An 18,293-nucleotide genomic window follows, 5' to 3' on the forward strand; every position below is an offset into this window, starting at 1 on the left:
GTCATTGAACAAGCAATTGTTATTATAGTTCAAAAGGACAAACAGTCAAAGTTATTTTATTATGTGAGTTGACTCGAGTCACGAGATACAACGAAATAATGCAAAACTGCAAAGTCGCATTGGTCATCGTGACAGCAAGTGAACTTTTAAAGCTGGAATAATGAGTGGATTAAGCATTTCAATCAGCAAGAGTAATAAAGAGGAATAACGGATGAACTTTCTTGGCAAGTGCATCACAGTCAGGTACAAGGGAGAAAGCTATAGCCTACTAATATTAGGTAAGACAACACGTTTTATTTTCGCAACTTGTTTATTGACTTATTAATAGCAATTTGCTGTGGAATAGACCTATGTGCCGATCGGGTCCAGACGGGTCCGGGTAGTACATTTATGGCATTTCTCGGTTCTGCACGGGTTCGGGTCCAACTTTGAAAATAATAGTCGGGCCGGCCGGTTCCGTGTAGCACATTTACGGGTCTCTTCGGGTTCGGGTTAGCCTGACGTGGTCATACTCAATTCTAGTCAGAATATGAGTCTGATACTGCTCCATTGGGCTTTGATTATGGGGGCGTATTTCAACCGATCCAGGAAAGACCTCAATTGGATAGACCTACAACCAATCAGAGCTACAGAGTAAGTGACGTATGTTGAGCGACGCATAGTTGTCAACAGAACTCTTCTTAGCGACCATCGGGGCCAGCTGATAAATCAAACTTTTGCCGAATCCCGTAGGAAGGACGGCAAAGGCATCTTTCCCATCGACAAATGCCTTGATCGCGGTCCTGTTCCTCTTTTAAAATTAATGCGCTGTCGATATCTTCTATAACGGACGCGATGGCGGAATCTACACATCTCAGTTCTTCAACAGCCATCATTGTTGTAAACTAATTGACCTTTCGCAAAGACTCGCCCCCCTTAGTTACTGTTGCTTTGTCCGACAAGCCGTGGCGCTGTCACGCCACACAGAGTGGAAAATACATCGCGGAGCAAAGAGGAAACTGACAACACATCGACAGACGAGACAGAGCAGGTTACTTATGATATTAAACAAAGTCTCAGCTTTCAAACTGTGTAGTTATTAAAAAATTCAAACAATAAAAAACGTTTTGTGGCTCTTTAATGGGTTGTGACCATGATCGTGACAGATTGCTGTAGCGCCTCAGCTCAAGAGGCTCGTGAACCGATCATCTCTTTCTACTAGTCCATTTATAGCATCAAATAAACATGAATGAACATGAGAATGAATGTTGTTTCAAACGCGGAAAGACGTCAATATGCACAATTTTTCAAGTTTAACTCCACCGATGTTAATCTTCTAACTCCTGACTGCTTTGTCGGACAAAATGGCGGATGCGGTGTTCTGATTGGTTAGATCGCTTGTCAATCAAACTCCCCAAGCGCTCTTTGATGACGTAGGTGGTTACGTAACCGCAGATAGCCTGTCCATCATCGATTAAAGCCCGCCCTGGCAATTTGATTGGCTCGGCCTTCTGGGAGCCGAGCATAATTACTCCACAATGGATCGAGTCCAGACCGAACTTCCCGTCCAAAAAATGTTGTGGGCGGGGTTCGGGCTGGCACCCAGGCTAGGTTCGGGTATGAATTTTTGGACCCGTGAAGACCTCTACTTTAGACCAGTTCAGATGTAGATTTGCACCTTTTTCATCACTTTTGATTTCTACTTACAGATACACTTCAGTAATCGTTAATAATGATTATGGAAGGTCATGGCATTAATAAAATAATTATTTTTCTGTTTTATATATATTTCATGTAGATCCTCCAAAGAGCGTCTCAGTGTCCATCAGTCCGTCTGGTGAAATAGTGTCAGGAGATTCAGTGACTCTGAACTGCAGCAGTGATTCAAACCCTCCTGCTCTGAACTTCAGTTGGTTTAAGGAGAATGAAACCTCAGCTGTTGGATCTGGACAGAGTTTCAGCATCTCCAGCTTTAACTCCAGTTTCAGTGGACGCTTCTACTGTGAGGCTCAGAATAAATATGGATCTCAGAGATCAGCGTCTGTTTCTCTCACTGTTAAAGGTATTTTCTATAAACAGACACTCTTTCAGGTTCATCTGTCTCACGTGTGAAATGATCTTCATGATCATCTTGTTTCAGGGGTTCAGAGAGCTGCTCTGCACACAGTTTCTGGGATCGTGGCGGGATGTGGAGGTTTGATCTTCATCATCATCATCATCATCATTGTGTTCATAAAGTGAGTGAATGTTGAGCAGCTCCTGAATTAATTACTTTTGCAAAATTTGTTGAACTTAAACCACTATAAATGAAACTTTTCAGTACTTTCTAAAAAAAAACATTTTTTCTCCAGGAAGAAGAGGAGAGATGGTGGAGCTGAAGTTATCAGACAAAATCAGGCAAGTTTAGTGATTCATGCCTGAATCTACAATGACATGGATATTATATTTAACTAGAAAATACAAATATTGACAAATATTTGACATGAAGACAATCTGGAGAACAACGTACAAGTAACTCACAGTCACATGTGTTTCTGAATGATTGATCTGTTGTTATATTTCTGTGATATTTTATGTGATGAAACTGCAGGAGGATCGCTCTGACAGATCAGCAGAAACGGCTCTGACCAATGACACTGCACTGTATTCACTCGTATCAGCCAATCAGAGAGATGATCTGTATGATGACATTAAAGCAAAGAAACCCGAACACTCCGGGAGAAAACAAGCAGAAAGACTCTGGAGATGTTGAAGAGGTTCAGTATGCCAGTGTCCATCACTTCAAGAACAAAGACATGAAGAAGACTGAAGAGAACGACTGTCAGACCATTGAGACGCATCATCCATCTGAAGCCAACAGGTGAGAAACCATCATTCATCTGAACCCCAATAAAACATGATCAGTGCTGAATCAGAGCTCACCTGCTGATGGGACTTTCTTAAATGCCACATTAATATATTTATTTCTCTCCAGGTCTGAGGATGTGATCTACAGCTCATGCAAGTAAAGATCGTGTGGTTTATTGATGCTGGAGAACTGGATTTGAGTCCAGCACAGGTCATGTTCTCATTTCCCTCTTCTCTTGATTTCACCTGCACATTTATGGGACTGTTTTTCTGTTTGGATATGGATGGATTTAGATTTATAATCAGCTCTTTTATTATGATCTTAATTGATTGTCAGTATCACACACACACACACACACTGATACCTGTAATAGTCAAAGGTCTTTTAGCTCTCGCTTTGTACAGTCAGAGCAGAACAGATGTTTCCTCTCGTCTCGTCAAACTGTGTGATTTTATTGATAAATTCATTAAATCTGAACATTGTCAGAAAGTCTCATTATGACATCATTCTCATGACAATATAACACATTTTACACCAAACTCTCATTACTGTAATGTGCCGGGTATTGTATTTTTCATGTTTTTCACATCTGTAATACGGTAAAAAAAACTCTTTGTGTACTATGTTAACTAACAAATTTAATGAAAAATTAAATGAGGAAAACATTGTAAATCCATCTTCCAAACCGTGTTTTTGCTTTAAATCATTATGGTCTGTAATAATTATTTATATTTTAGAGCTGTCAGGACAAGGTTCACAAAACATGTTGATAATGCCAATCTTTACACCAGTTTCTACTTTGTCTATAAATAGGCTAGCCAAGTTATAATAACTTACATTTACCTGCTCACATTTTTCAGATCCATATTTATTTTCTTATTGAGAGTTTTGATGTCATTAGTGACATTCACATAAGGCGATCACCTGTAACCATGAACACATCGGTAATTACCAAAATAATGTTCCTCTGTACAGTGTTGTCAACTATTTCAATGGAAAGCAGCTAAAGTCACTCAAAAAGTCGCTAAATGCCGCTAATGTCAGCATTATGTTCTGTTCAGTGTGTTTTTTCCTGTCAAAATAAACTGACCTAGTTTCCAAGTCTGTGTCAGTTTCATTTTGTTCACCTGGTGTTCATTAATTACCTCATTAGTTCCCTCATTTAGTGTGGTTTATTTTCTCTCTGTGTTCAGTTCTTTGTCCCGTCTTGTCAATGTTAAGTGGTTGTGTTTTCCCATTCTCCTGTGATTCCCCTGCTGGATTTAATAAAGACTGTTTGTGTTTTGATATTCTCCTGTCGTGTTTATACCCAGCCACACGTGACTTTACATGTGTTTTATTCATAAAGCATGAGAGGAGAGCACTGGGACTGTTAGGCTGCGTCCGAAACCGCCTACTTCTCTACTATTTAGTAGGGGAAAAGCAGTAGGCGAGCGAATAAGTATGTCTGAAGCAAAAAGAGTAGGTGAAAATTACCTGCGTGACGTACTAATTCTCGCGAGATTCGGACGTGCGCCTACTTAAAGTGCGTCCGAAACCGCCTACTTACCTAATATATAATAGGGGAAAGCAGTAGGCGAGCAATAAAGTATGTCAGAAACCTCAGTAATCATAAAATAGTAGTCGAGGAGTTCCCGAATGGCCTACTGCTTCCGCCCAGATTCTGAAGTATTCCTTGCTGGATACTTTTCTATCCCAGCAGGCCACGGGAGAGGATACGTCATAATCGAACACGGAGGAGAAAAGCGGCGCGGATGCTGTCAAATGTGAGTATTGAAAACCAAAAACACATTTGCTGAACTACTGTAGAGTAAACTGCTGAATGTGTAAAGATGCTAGACACTATTGTTGTGATTTTGCAGTAAAAATACAATTTATTATGTATAGATAACGGGATAAACACACCTTAATTCTCCAAAGTGGATTTACATATTCTAAACCATATACATCTTAAAGATGCTTACTAAATGTTTATTTAACATCTGACACGAACATCTTCTTCAAATATTATGACTTATGAGTGCTGGATTATGTATTATGAGTGATGTGTGTGTGCTATTATTCACTGTTGTCAACACTGTTTACATTACATGAATGAAAATAATGTAAATAAACAAATCTACAGTAACTACACATAAGTTTAATCTATTTTATTTGTCCATTAGTATTGTTAATAAATTAAGGAACATTTGTATTGGATAAGAAGTGAGTTAACACATCATCAACATGTGAATGTAGATTTGAGCACATAAATCTCAGAGGAAACGTGAATCTTGTCTGATGTTACAGGGACAGATGATCACGTGTGTTTATCCGGTGGAGGAATGATGCCATCAAAGGCTTTGAGTGAGGATACTACAGAAATGAATACAAAGTGTATTTAAATCTAAAGTCTAGTTTATTTTAATTATTGGAATTTAAACAGACTTATTACAGCACTTTTCTGATTCTTGATGTCTGTGCATTTGCTTCAGAGCTTTTGTGGAGCAGGACCTGCAAGAAAAGCTGACGACAGTATTTGTTATAAAAAAAAAGAGGAAAACCTGAAACAAAATAAAAATATATATAAAGTAAGTAACAAAATATAAAGTAAGATCATTTTGTTATTTCTAATACAGTGAATGCCCTCAGACTGGTGAGAGCACTGAGGATGGAGAGCCACAGCAGATCCTGGGAATGGTTCAGTGTTATGGACGAGATCCTCCATCACTCCTCCTTCCAAGTGACTCGACCAAGGACACACTGGAGGAGACGCTGCAGAGATCGAACCAGCAACCTTCTGCTGACCAGCTCAGTGGTTTAGACCACCACACCACAAAACTAATGAAGCCATGACAAGAATTAGCAATTGAAAAATATGAAATGAAATATGCAAGAAACAGAATGCTGACATGAATTAATTGTAAAATGTTTTAATCTGCTGATGGAGAGCACATGAATGTTTGCAGCAGCAGATTGTCCCACACATCTTCTCCCACTACTGCTCCAAGGTTGAGGGGTTCAGGGTTCCATCATCATCATCATCATCATCATCATCATCATCATCATCATCATCTTCAGCAGTGAGGAACATGATGATGAAGGTGTTCATCAGCTGCTTGATCAGAATACAGCTGCAGAATTGGCACAGCTGTGTTGAGATGACAACAGGACTGTAAATACCTGATTGTTAGATCAATACATTTGAATAAAGCTTTGTTTCGTGTGTTGTTGACTTGTATATGCATTTATTTGTCATTATTACTTTTATTAATTCTTTACTTATTAATTATGCTATTATCAGTAAATGTATATATTTTAATAAGCAATGAATTAATGCATGAATTGACTGTAAATGGAGATGTATTCACATCAGCTGTATTTGTCTAGTGTGTGTTCATGCACAGCTGTCATATAACTAAACATTACATTTTGCTTGTTTTATTAAAGAAGTAAAATGAAAAGTAATATAATTAAGTTTTGGTCAGCATTTATCATCATTATTGTGTGTAAGTGTTGGGGTGTGTTAGAAAAGCAGTTAATTCTGGTGTAATCTTAATTTTAAGTACTTTTTACTACTTTGAGTATAAAATCAGTCTTCTCCAAAGACGAGATCTTCGAGCAGCTGCTGATGTCTTCTTTGGCTGCAGACATCGCTAACACTGAGGAAAACCGCACTAGGGTTCAGTTACTGGTGCTGTGAGGTGTTGGTGCACCTGTTGCTCATATCTTTATTTTTATTGCAGGATCTACAATTTACATACAAGAGCATGGAAAATACCATAGTGTATCTTTAACAATGAACAATAATAATGACAACAACAACAACAACAAAAAAATATGGGTTTGTATACATCATAGTTTGCGATTATATACACAGACATAAAGCATGATGACAAGATTAAATATTTTGAATACATCATAATGCATAAAAGTTATTTATTTTTAATTTATAAGCCTGAGGGATGAAACTAAGCTAATTCAACAAGAAAAAGAGGAAAACAAATATGCCACCTTTGCTTGTGGATGGACATTTTTGCATGTAAAATAAAGAAATTAACAATATATTCACGCGAATTTGGGTTTTTGTAACAAAAAATAAATCACATTAGTCATATCTTTTAAGTTGTTGCGCTTGCGATAACGTCGTAGGTCACATGATAACGTCAACATGGCGGATTATTCTCGGATCTCATTCATACTCAACGAGATTTGGCTGTTAAGTACCTACTCTTTTAGCGCTCGTTAAGTAAGTACTTATTGAAATTAAGTACCTACTCATTGAGTAGGCGGTTTCGGACGCAGCCTTAGTCGTCTTTTAATGCTGCACACAAACACACACAGGATGTAACAACTTGCCTCCTTAAACTTTCTAACACTGCTCTCTAGTGGGAACTTTTATGTAATAGCATCAATAATCACAGACGAAGTTACTTTAATAGCCTATATGTACCTGCATATACTACATTCCCCCCCTTTTTATTACATTTAAGAGAAAATGCAGGAAAAGAAAAATACTGATTCACCAACATGTAATAAAAAAAGTAAAAGTATGACCACTCAATTATTATACAGTTCAAAACAACTGGAATAATAAACAGCACCTGTTTACATGTTTGTTATTGTATCTTTCAACAAAAAACACTCAGAACACAAACATAATTTATTTTCTTAAACTTCCCTTTTTCTTCTTCTTCTTCTTCTTCTTCTTAGCCCATTTCAAAATCACTGAATCTAATTGGCTTTTTCACAAGCCTCCTCACTCCTAGTACAATATCCTTGCTCAGTGTTTTCATCCACCACAGTTTGATCTTGCACATTGTCCTCCTGGATTGACCGCTCTGTATCATCTCTTCAACTTCCTCCACAACATCTGGTAGAGCTTGTTCTTTGCTTGCACACAAGTGTCTGCTGTTCCTTCTGTATGTTGACCAGAATCCGTCACAATGTTGAAGGAACGTGTCTCCGGCCTTTGTTCTGTCACCATTGCCGGCTTCCAACCCTGTGATGTTTCCACCCTAACGACTGATCAACAGTAAAGAGAAATGACCTGACCTTTGAGCTTGAATATATCCACACCCTACTTGTACCATGGAAGCTCTGGCAGTTCATGGGGTTTCAATGGCTCTTTTTGGTTCTTTGGCATTAGCTGCTGGCACACTGTACATCTTTCAACCATGTTCTGGATCTCTACAGACACACCTGGCCAGTACAAGTCTCTCCTCGCATGTTCCTTGGTTGCGTTGTACTCTTTGATGAGTAGCATGTAGTCTTTCCAGTATTACTGGCCGCATACCTCTTGGGATGATGAATTTGTCATTATCAGTCCGTCACAGATTCTTATCATGTCTTTGAAGGGCCAGTAACTCCTCAGATCTTTGTCGAGCTGTTTCTTGTGGACAGGCCATCCTCGCTGGTGCACTTCTCTTAGCTTTGAAGATGTTTCATCTGCTTTTGTCTCTGACTTGAGCCTTTCAAGCATTTCAGTGCCCATGACCTCAGTGGCTTCCATTGCATAAACTACTCTCTCCTCACCATCCATGTTTTCATCATGCAGTCTGTCTTCAGACAGAAATGCCCTAGACAGAGCGTCGGCTATCAGCATGTGTTTTCCTGGTGTGTGGCTCACCTGCAGATTCTAGCGCTGCAGCTGCAGAAGCTTTCTTTGCAGACGGGCTGGAGCTTGACTCAGAGGCTTTGTGAAATTTGCCTCCAGCGGCTTGTGATCAGATTGTAACAATCACAGATGCTCCAAAAACGTACAGATGGAAAAACCACCGTCGAGCAACTCTATAATCTGCGAGTAATTGCGATCAGCATCTGTCAGTGCTCTTGAGGGATATGTGACTGGGCGTTCCTGTTGCAGTAAACATGCACCGAGGCCATCTTTTGATATGTCACCTTGAAGCACAATTTGCTGGTCCGGGTCAAAAAACCTGAACACGAGAGCCTCAGTGAGTGTTTTTTTTAATCTGTCCAGTGCTGCATCATGCTCAGGCATCTGCAACCATTGTGAGTCTTTTCTCAGCAACCGTCTTAATGGAGCCGTCAAAACTGCTTTGTTTCTTATGTACTGTAACAAGTATTTTGTCATGCCCAGCAGTCTCTTAGGTCTTCTGGAGCGGGCATGTTGGACAATTGCTTCTACCTTTTCACTGTCCAGTTGAACACCCTCTGCACTCTTATTATGTGGCTCATGTATCTCACTTTTGTGACTTTGTACTGTATTTTGTTCGCATTGAACTTGATGTTCAGTTCTTTGGCTGTCCATCACTTTCTGTGTGCTCCTTCTCATCAACCGCTGCAATGATCATATCATCAGCAATCACACTAATTGTGAAAAAAACTAATCACACCACTAATGTCACCAAAAGCCTCACTGAACACCTCACTGGAGGATTTTAGGCCAAATGGAAGACATTTGAACCTGAAGCGTCCCCAAGGTGAGTTAAAAGTACACAGCAATGATGAAGCTTTGTCTAGCTTAATCTGCCAGTACCCATCCTTTTCGTTCAAAATTGTGAACAGTTTGTTAGCGACCAGTTTGCTCTGTACATCCTCTGGTGTTGGTATGGAGTAGTGCTGGCATCTGTTTAGTTCACGAGGATCAAGACATAAGCGAGCCATTTTTCTTTTCAGTTTCCACCAGACTGTTGACCCATTTTGTTGGCTCTGGCGCAGTGACATCATTCTGCACTAACTGATCCAGAGTTTCTTTAGTCTGTTCATTATGGCCAGGGGAATCTTTCTACATCCATGAACCACTAAGGAACCTCTGGATCAATGTATATGTGTAATTCTCCAAGCCCTTGGAACACCTCTGTGTGGCTTTAAGTCAGTTGTAGTTGTTTCATTTTCTGAGAGAGCAAGCATGATGTTAAACCAACATCACATTGTAACAATGATTCAATGCCATTTCCATTGATAACATTGATAACTAATTGTTGTCATTGAAAACTAAAAAAGTAGTGCTTGAAATGAATTTCATTTTACAGATCTGTACGAACGCTGTAAGGAGATTCATGTTCATTTTGCTTAAAATTTCAATATTATCTTACGCAAAATTAATAAGTTGCCATTATGTGTCAGCAAATGTTTCCCAAGCTATGAACAAGAGTAAAATATTGTTTTACTCACTTCTCTTATTTCATGTTGAGACAGATGTTTTGTTCTAAGATAAGGATTTTTTTTTTTTTACTATCATGCAAGATGTTTATAAAAACAACATTGTTAGGATGATCTTTGATTGTGTGTTCATAGTTTTTTTTTTTTTTTTTTTTTTTTTTTTTTGCACAGTGAAATATTTATGTAAAAATTCTGTGCAAAAAGTGGTGGTTCAAAACCCAACAACAGAGAATATGCTGCTGTGTAGTGAGAATACAATCCTGATATCCAAAGCAGTCGACCTGACCTGTCAAAGTACATGCAAATATGGGAATAGTGTACAGAAAAGCTGAACAAAACAAAGTGGAGGAACATTTGTGGTGAGGTAAACATAACATACAAGTGAGCAATTCCTGTTATAGTCCATCAAATTGTATTGTTTTGTTTATTTCCATTTATTTGGAAAGGGACAGATCCAATAAACATTGACAAAACTGAGACAACAGCCATCCAATGCAAGTATCATAGTGCTTTTAGCTAAAGCTAATTTACAACACTCATCCATAGAAAGAGTTTTTATTGACTACAATTACAACAACACTAAAAATAAACAATAAAATAAAAATAAACATGAATGAAAGTTTATTAAAACTTGCAGCAGATTTTAAATGATCAGGGAGCGAATTTCCAACTTTTTGCACCTTTCACTGAATCTGAACAAAAGATGTTTTACAGAATAAAATGTTTCAGTTGCTGCCAGAAGCCGCTCTGGTGAATCTGAACCACTGCAATCTCTTGAAAAATGACATAACGGTGAGGGGCAAAACCATTTAAACATTTGAATACAAGATTTACATACTGAAAATAAACAAAATGAGCAAAACTTACAATCTTATTTTACAATGATAATATCTTATTTGCTTCCTAGCCAAAATAAATATAAAGACATTAAATCTGATAAATTACAGACGGGTTAGTCTGAGACTAAATTGTTAATCCATATGATTTGTGAAAATATCACTGAGTTTAAAAACAACAAAGCATGATCAAAAGTTAAACAATTTTTTATCATAAAAGCTAATAAGACTGAGCTTGATTGTTTTACATATCTTTTATGGCTATTAAAATCTAACTGACAATCTAAATCTTTATTTTTATAATAAATCAAACATATAATTTATAATGTCTCTGCAAGCCCATAAAAGATTTTGACTAAACATTGTTTTACAAGACAATGTATATGTTGACACGACTAAAATGAATGATTAAAAAACATTATTTTTAACAACCATACATACTACTGTAAAGCAATAGATTTCTATTGATTCATGATTTATAAATGAATCAGTATCATATATAGGCCTACATGAAGAAATGTATGTAATGCAACATGAAGCACATTTATAGCTTTTTAAGACAGACAAAGTTGAGTTTATCCTCACAATTTTTGGGTGTCCAAATATTATTTTGTCTCTCCAGAGCTCCACAGCGCAGGTTTCTGGCAGGACACTGGAGCTCCCCCTCCACAGACCAGGCTTTATATTGAAGATTGTGTCCACTGACCCAGAACCAATGACCAGCCATGAAGCGCAGGCCGGTCCACACAGAAGCTGTCTGGGATGATGTAGCGTTATTTATCACCTCTGCCATAATCATCTCAGATCTTAGACTCACCAGGTCAATGTAGTTCTGTCTGCAGTAGTCCAGGGCTTCATCCCACGTCTTGTTCTGATGCACCAGAATGGGCTCAAAGACCCGCATACAGTAAAATGGCAGAGTCGCTGAGCACGGAAGATTGTGCAGTTTATAATTATATTTTCTTACAACGCAACACTCTTGAGTGATCCTGTCTGGTTCCCCAGTGTCCCAATTGTCAATTTGTTCATCCTCACCTCCAGACCAAATCCATTTTTCTGGGTTGTTAGGACTCATGTGCAGTCCAATCCAAAAATATAAATGATTGACTTCTGGATTTCTAGAGAGCAGTTGTGCCTCTTCTTTATTGACGGTGGACAGGTCATCATGGTGTTCTCTGCAGTACGTCTGTGCATCTTTCCAGGTCATTAATTTATTCACAAACACATGTTTTCTGTGGAGACTGAAGCTCAGTCCAGAGAGACTCAAAAACAGGAGCAGAGTGACGACAGCCTTCATTTCTCCACAGATGATCTACTCAGCGCAGAGTTTGTGTGATCTCAGTGATGAAGGGGCAGTTTTTATTTCTGTGAGAGACAATAAAAAAACTGGAAGGCACTGACCAACCAGATGGCCAGACTCTTCAAGTATTTGTGTAGTAAATATCCAAACCAAATGAGCTGAAACACACACACACACACACACACACACACACACACACACACACAAGCAGAGATACTAGTTTTTTTGCAGAATTTGAAGAAACACTTTCATTTTGACTCTTCAGTCCTCTGATTTTTTTATTTTACTCGCCAGATTTTTATACATGGAATGCAAGAACAATGGGGGAAAAACTATAGAAATATAATATAAAATATAAATATGAAACATCATTTTTAAACATACTCTGTAATATAAAAAGAACAAATAATTAAACTACGAGCAATAGCACAAATAAACACAAAGATACAAATTAAATAAACAGCTTTTCAGGTAAATATAACAGTAGTTAGACACAAATAAGGTACAGAAATTGAATTAAGTAATCAGTAACACTTTACATTAAGGTCCCCTTTTTTTAAACATGGCATTAATGCTGAGCATTCACAAAGCTGGTGAGACGGAAACAAGTGTCAGCTGGGACAACGAAGAATCAAACAGTGTATATTTCATTCATACAGTGAAGTTAATGCAGTGTTATTTTACATTTAACACTTTACATTAAGTTACCTTTGTAAAGGGTTTATAAAGGTGTTTGTTAATGAGCAATAAGTCATTTACAAATTCATTATAAATCATTAATAATGCAGTTATAAGTGCATGAATAAAAAGGGCGACTTTAACGCAATACCTGCCAAATAGTGAGCCGTTTTTAACTCACATGTTATAAATGCAGTGTTAAATGTAAAATAACACTGCATTAATCTTCACTGTATGAATGAAATATACACTGTTTGATTCTCCATTGTCCCAGCTGACACTTGTTTCCGTCTCACCTCCTTTGTGAATGCTCAGCATTAATGCCATGTTCGGAGGGTGAGGCTTTTAGTATTTGAGTAGCAAATGTTCTGTCACGAATGCAGGACAATCTGCTGATCCATTCAAACAAATACAAGAATAACAAACTGAGTGACATCCTGATACAACACTTTTAAAGCTGGGTTAGGAAGCCCAAATTTGAGCAAAACCCTTTGATCTGCCCTGAAACAGACTGGTTCAACCATGGTCAGATTCAGAGAAGAGTGTGAAATATATATTCAAATCAATAATATTGAATCAAGTAATCAAAATTCAGTTTCAGTGTTGTGTATTATGTTTTGATCTACTGCATCGGCGGCAGAGCTGACAAGATTCAAGAAGAGGGAAAGAGAGGGGGAAAAGTCAAACATTAATAGATAAACTCATTAATTAAAGTGAAGAAAACACAGCTTTATTCAGACCTCAGTATTTGTTATTTTAAAAACAATTCTTAAAGACTTGCAAAATGCCAAGTCAGTCTTTTTGTCTGCAATGCAGCAGTCCTGAGCTGAAGAAACATGAGACCTGGACTTCATTTATAAAACGTTGATTTAAACACTAAAATCCTAAAATCCATGCCAACTTTCATATATAATATATATATATATTTAAAAAAAGTGCTCTATGTCACAACTTGGGGTTTGTTAGTCTTGTTTTTGCTTGAATGCATCAGCAGATTTGCCTGCATGGGGAAATGTGACAGATCTGTGACCATTTGTTACTCAAATACTAAAAGCCTCACACCATATCAGGTTCTAACAGATGTACACATTTTTCCTCACGGCAGAGAGTCGGAGTGATTGGAAATATAAGCAGTTCATTCTGCTAACCTTTCTCAAGTAGCCTAAAGCATGATGACTGGTGCTCTTTTATATGTTAAAGGGATAGTTTTTACTCACCTTCATCTTGTTCCTGTATGAGTTTCTTTCTTCTGTTGAACACAAAAGAAGATATTTTAAAGAATATCAGCTAGACAGTTGGCGGCATCCATTTATGTCCATAGTATTTTTTTATTTTTTTTTCTCACTGGAAGTCAATGGGTGCCATCAACTTTCTAGTTACCAATATTCTTTAAAATATCTTCTCTTGTGTTCAACAGAAGAAAGAAACTCAAACATGTTTGGAACCACTTGAGGATGATTAAGAAATGACAAATGTTTCATTTTTGGGTTAACTATCCCTTTAAAGACATTAGGATTTATGAGGCGGAGATCGGAAACCACTCAGCTGCGCACAAGATTATTTATTTCACATCTGGAAAACATGTTTTTATGCATACGTTCATTCTCTGAATTACAGGAAGGATGTACTGGAAAATTTTGAGAAATGATCATACACTGTAAAAAAAAAATGTTGTTTCAATGTAAAAAAAAAAAAGTATTCACACTGCCATAAAATGTTAAGTGTGGTCAACTTGAAATGTAAAGCTGTACTAAGTGACAACTTGGTTATTTGAGTTGACTAAACTTAACATTTTAAGGCAGCATGAACACTATCTTTCACAGCAACAAAACCACAGTCTACCAAGCAGTATTCTCATGGACACGTCTCTTTCTTAACAAACACCCCTCCTTCTTCTCAACAGACTGCCACTGTAATGGAAAGAGCAGAATTCTGCTTCATAAACAGTGTAGAATTGTGTGATAAGAACTAGATGTGATTGCACACATGTGTATTAACAACATTAATTGTGCATTAACTCTAATAAAATAATGTTAACATAAATCAGTCAACTGGCGGCCCGCAGGCCAAATCCGGCCCGGCAATCATCTTCATCCGGCTCGTGGGAACCCCAGTCTCCCTCCTCCTCTTTTCCTGGCAGTGCGGCTAAATGTGGTTAGATATGTGGCCGCAGTGGCGCCTGCAGCTGTACGGATATATACGGCTGTTTGTGACATGCATGCTCCTCCGACTGACCTGAGAAACGTTTTCCGTGCGGATATTTCAGCAATTATGTGTGTCCCGTATCATAAACCAGTGATTCCAATCATTTGTGAATGAATCATTCTTTTGTCTCGATTCTTTTCTGTGAATTGGCCAAACGCGCTTGCATAACAATCTGAAAAGATTTGGATTTAGTCTGATTGTTTCTCAGTCAGTAACATAGACTGTAAAAAACATATGGACGCACCTTCACTCTCTTCCATTGTAGTAAATGAAGCCGCCAGTGTGTCTATACAGTGTGTCATCTTGAGTCTCGAGTCTGCACATAGTGAACTCGAAACCCGAGTCTGCGCAGTACTGAGCGCAAAGTGGAGCCGCGATATCAAGGTCCCGCCCAAACTCAAAACAACTCATTATTTCATAATTATTTTGAAATAAACAGTTATGGCAATGTAGTAATTAAAGTTAAAGCTCCAATCTCCTCCCGAAGATCCAGAAAAAAGTCAGTTGGTGCTTCCGTCACTACTTCACTCAAAGAAGCGTGATGACGTCTCACCCCCCATTTTTATAGCATCAAATAATTAACTAAAACCAAACTTATTTAAAGAACCAGGGACGTGCACAGACATTTTGGGGGGCAGGGGCTCAAGTGGAAAAAAGGGCACTTCTCATAATTATTTATTCAAAAAATAATAAACCCTTAAATATATTAAGACAACTCTGACTTTCCTCACACTCACGCAATTGTTTTATACTCCACAGATTTCTACAAAATAATCAGTTCACACAGAGACCATGGTCTTCTTTAGTATTCACTAGGTTTATCACAAGAGAAGTCAACAGCAACTATTTTCAAGTAGCTATATTTGGAATAAATGACTGGACCAAGGAGAGAGCCATAGTTTCACTAAAAACTGGTTTATTTTGCACAAATCAATAAATCGTTTTAATTTTTTTGGTGTTATTGGAATACTTCTTTCATGAAGTGGACAATTTTAAGATAGTGGTCCATTTTTGCTTCCATGTCTTTTACCCTAATGGAAAGAAAACTTTTAACCCTAACCCTACACATTTAGATTGAGTTTGTTTTAAGCCTACTACCCTCTGTCTGTTTGCATCTGTAGATTTCTTCTAAATTAACCAAAATAAGCTAATCTGTATATTTAAACACATCAAGAATTTTTTTCCCTGAACTGTTAATACATTATATATTATAACAAATGCCTACAGAGGGCGCTGAAAAAGCCTGCTGATTTTTGTTGTTAGACAGCACAGCACGATCAAAGCCAACCACCATGATTAAAAATATATTATTAGTTAAATAATAATATTCGGTCACTTCTTTGTGATAGAAATGCTACAGCCACGGTAATTTCTTCAACAAGAATATGTGGACATCAAACATGCAAAGACAGAGCAAGGTTTTAAACTTCTGTTGATGTATTATCCTTTGTAAGCGTAGATTTAAGAATAGCATTATGTAGCTAATGCTGTATTGTGATTTTTAAATAGTTTTAATAAACCATGCATCCTTAGAAAACTGTCTAATAATGTGGTTCATGGATGTGCGTCCATGGATGCTCCTCTTCTGATATTGACAGCCCAACTGATATCTTTACCATGGTTCAAAACGCAATGCATAGCACAATAAAATAATTGAAATTATAATATGACATATTTCATTAGTATCAAATCAGGCAGATGTGTTGATGGTGGTCAAACTATTAATGCAGCGTTAAATGTACATAAATAACCCTTAAATAGACAAAACTTTCAGGTTTGTAAACATAGGCTAGCCTACCTGAAAGAAATGCACGGTATGCATCCATCTAGGGCTTTTTTTCTTTTTCGCTTCTCATCGCCAGACAGCAGTTGCATTTTCGCGGGAATAGTTGTCACAAGTTTTCAGCCAGCAGCAAACTCGAGGTGAGGTGAGGTGAGGTGGGGCGCGCGGGCATGAGTGAGGGCATCTGAACTCGACAAAGCCGACCTGATACAGTATTTTTTTTAATTTGTTTTATTCAGTAAATATATTTCTTTGAAAGGGAAGCTGTGCGCAAACAGGAATATATATATTCATTTATTAAAAAAAAAAAAAAAAAAAAAATCCTTCTCGAGGAAGAAAAAGGGCAGGTGCTCAAGCCCCTTTTTTGTCTATTTGTGCACGTGCCTGTAAAGAACGAACACCAGCATGATTAAAACTGCCTAATATGACAGAAATTGTCTTGGTAAAAAAATATCTGAAGTATAATTTAATTGTTTAGTTTGTCTCACGCCCCACTCGAATACATGGAGAGGCTGGGGTTTATGACCTATACTGCATCCAGCCACCTGGGGGCGATAGAGACGCTTTGGCTTCCCTTTTCAGGACTTGAAACCTCCTACAGGGCTTCAGGCTGTAAGCCGAGCGACTAAAGAAACTTTATCAGCAGGATGGTAGAAAACTGTACATTTCTTGTCTATTACCACCTACTGCAACTTATACCAATGACGGAAATAAGCGCAGTTACAATAGCAAAATATGTGGGAGAGCGTTGCTATAGTGTGACAATATTGTATTGCAATAGGGAGCACATTAATGTTAATACTAAATCTAAACTAGCACATCATTTGTAATTGAAAGGGTTTAATGACAATATCTGATTATGGTTACACTTAAAATAATTACAAAATAGATGTATGAGATGATAAAATCATATACCGATAATCGTTCCCAGCATGTATGTAAAGAGTTACACTTAACATAACTGAACTTTATTGAACACTGGCACAGTGTCAAACCCTGCTTAGAGTCGTGGCTCCTCAGTAGCGACCTCACTAAAGGCAGGCATACACTGTGCGAACTTTGCGCAAGAGTTATGCCGATGAAGACGTCTCAATCCCTTGTCAATTATTCACCAGCCTTTACAAAAAAAAAAAAAAAAGTAAAACCGACGAGCTTTCGGTGCATATTCTCTCAGAGACAACGAGAGATAAATCCTACTTCAACCTGATAACGGTATGCTATATATCATAATTTATTTTCTTAATATTTCTCTTGTGGCCCATAAACTGTATGTAGTGGGTGAAAAAATGAGAAGAGAAGTATTTCGTATTAAACAGGTTGTTTTTGAAGTGAAGCTGCTTTTCATTGACTGATTATTGCAGTCTGCGAACACATAGGCTACTGTTAATAATTTTAATTAAATGCCTTAAATTCATTTTATAAATGTCTTTAAATAATTTTCATTGAGGTGTAATTATAAGCTAATCAAATCTTGTATTATCCTCGCAGCGCGTCAGTTATGCGGTGATGCGCTATGAAATATTGCGGGCCAAATGAATTGTAGCTAATATCAATTTAATA

General features: G+C 37.6%; 2 protein-coding genes and 1 long non-coding RNA gene across 6 annotated transcripts in view; 2 read left to right on the forward strand and 1 right to left on the reverse strand.

Annotated features, from left to right (window-relative positions):
- The window catches only part of LOC125271688 (sialoadhesin-like), a 105,567-nt gene that overhangs the window by 48,636 nt on the left and 38,638 nt on the right, over window positions 1-18,293 (forward strand). For 3 of the 4 annotated variants that reach the window (XM_048195848.1, XM_048195847.1, XM_048195846.1), the window contains 3 exons: window positions 1,778-2,041; window positions 2,120-2,216; window positions 2,331-2,376. In XM_048195848.1, coding sequence (XP_048051805.1) covers window positions 1,778-2,041; window positions 2,120-2,216; window positions 2,331-2,376 — 407 coding nt within the window. Of the gene's footprint in view, window positions 1-1,777; window positions 2,042-2,119; window positions 2,217-2,330; window positions 2,377-2,569; window positions 2,840-2,953; window positions 3,929-18,293 lie in introns of those variants that run through there. The other variant, XR_007185692.1, reaches the window with a different exon arrangement.
- On the forward strand, window positions 3,822-6,298 carry LOC125271694. The gene is made up of 3 exons (XR_007185696.1): window positions 3,822-4,593; window positions 5,117-5,173; window positions 5,302-6,298. It is a non-coding gene; the product is annotated as an uncharacterized LOC125271694 (long non-coding RNA).
- LOC125271690 (macrophage mannose receptor 1-like) lies at window positions 11,003-12,253 on the reverse strand. Its single transcript, XM_048195850.1, has one exon. The coding sequence runs from the start codon at window positions 12,062-12,064 to the stop codon at window positions 11,312-11,314; it is 753 nt and encodes a 250-aa protein (XP_048051807.1). The 5' UTR covers window positions 12,065-12,253; the 3' UTR covers window positions 11,003-11,311.

This window comes from Megalobrama amblycephala, linkage group LG7 (assembly GCF_018812025.1).
Source record: "Megalobrama amblycephala isolate DHTTF-2021 linkage group LG7, ASM1881202v1, whole genome shotgun sequence".
In the NCBI taxonomy this organism is placed as follows: Eukaryota; Metazoa; Chordata; class Actinopteri; order Cypriniformes; family Xenocyprididae; genus Megalobrama; species Megalobrama amblycephala.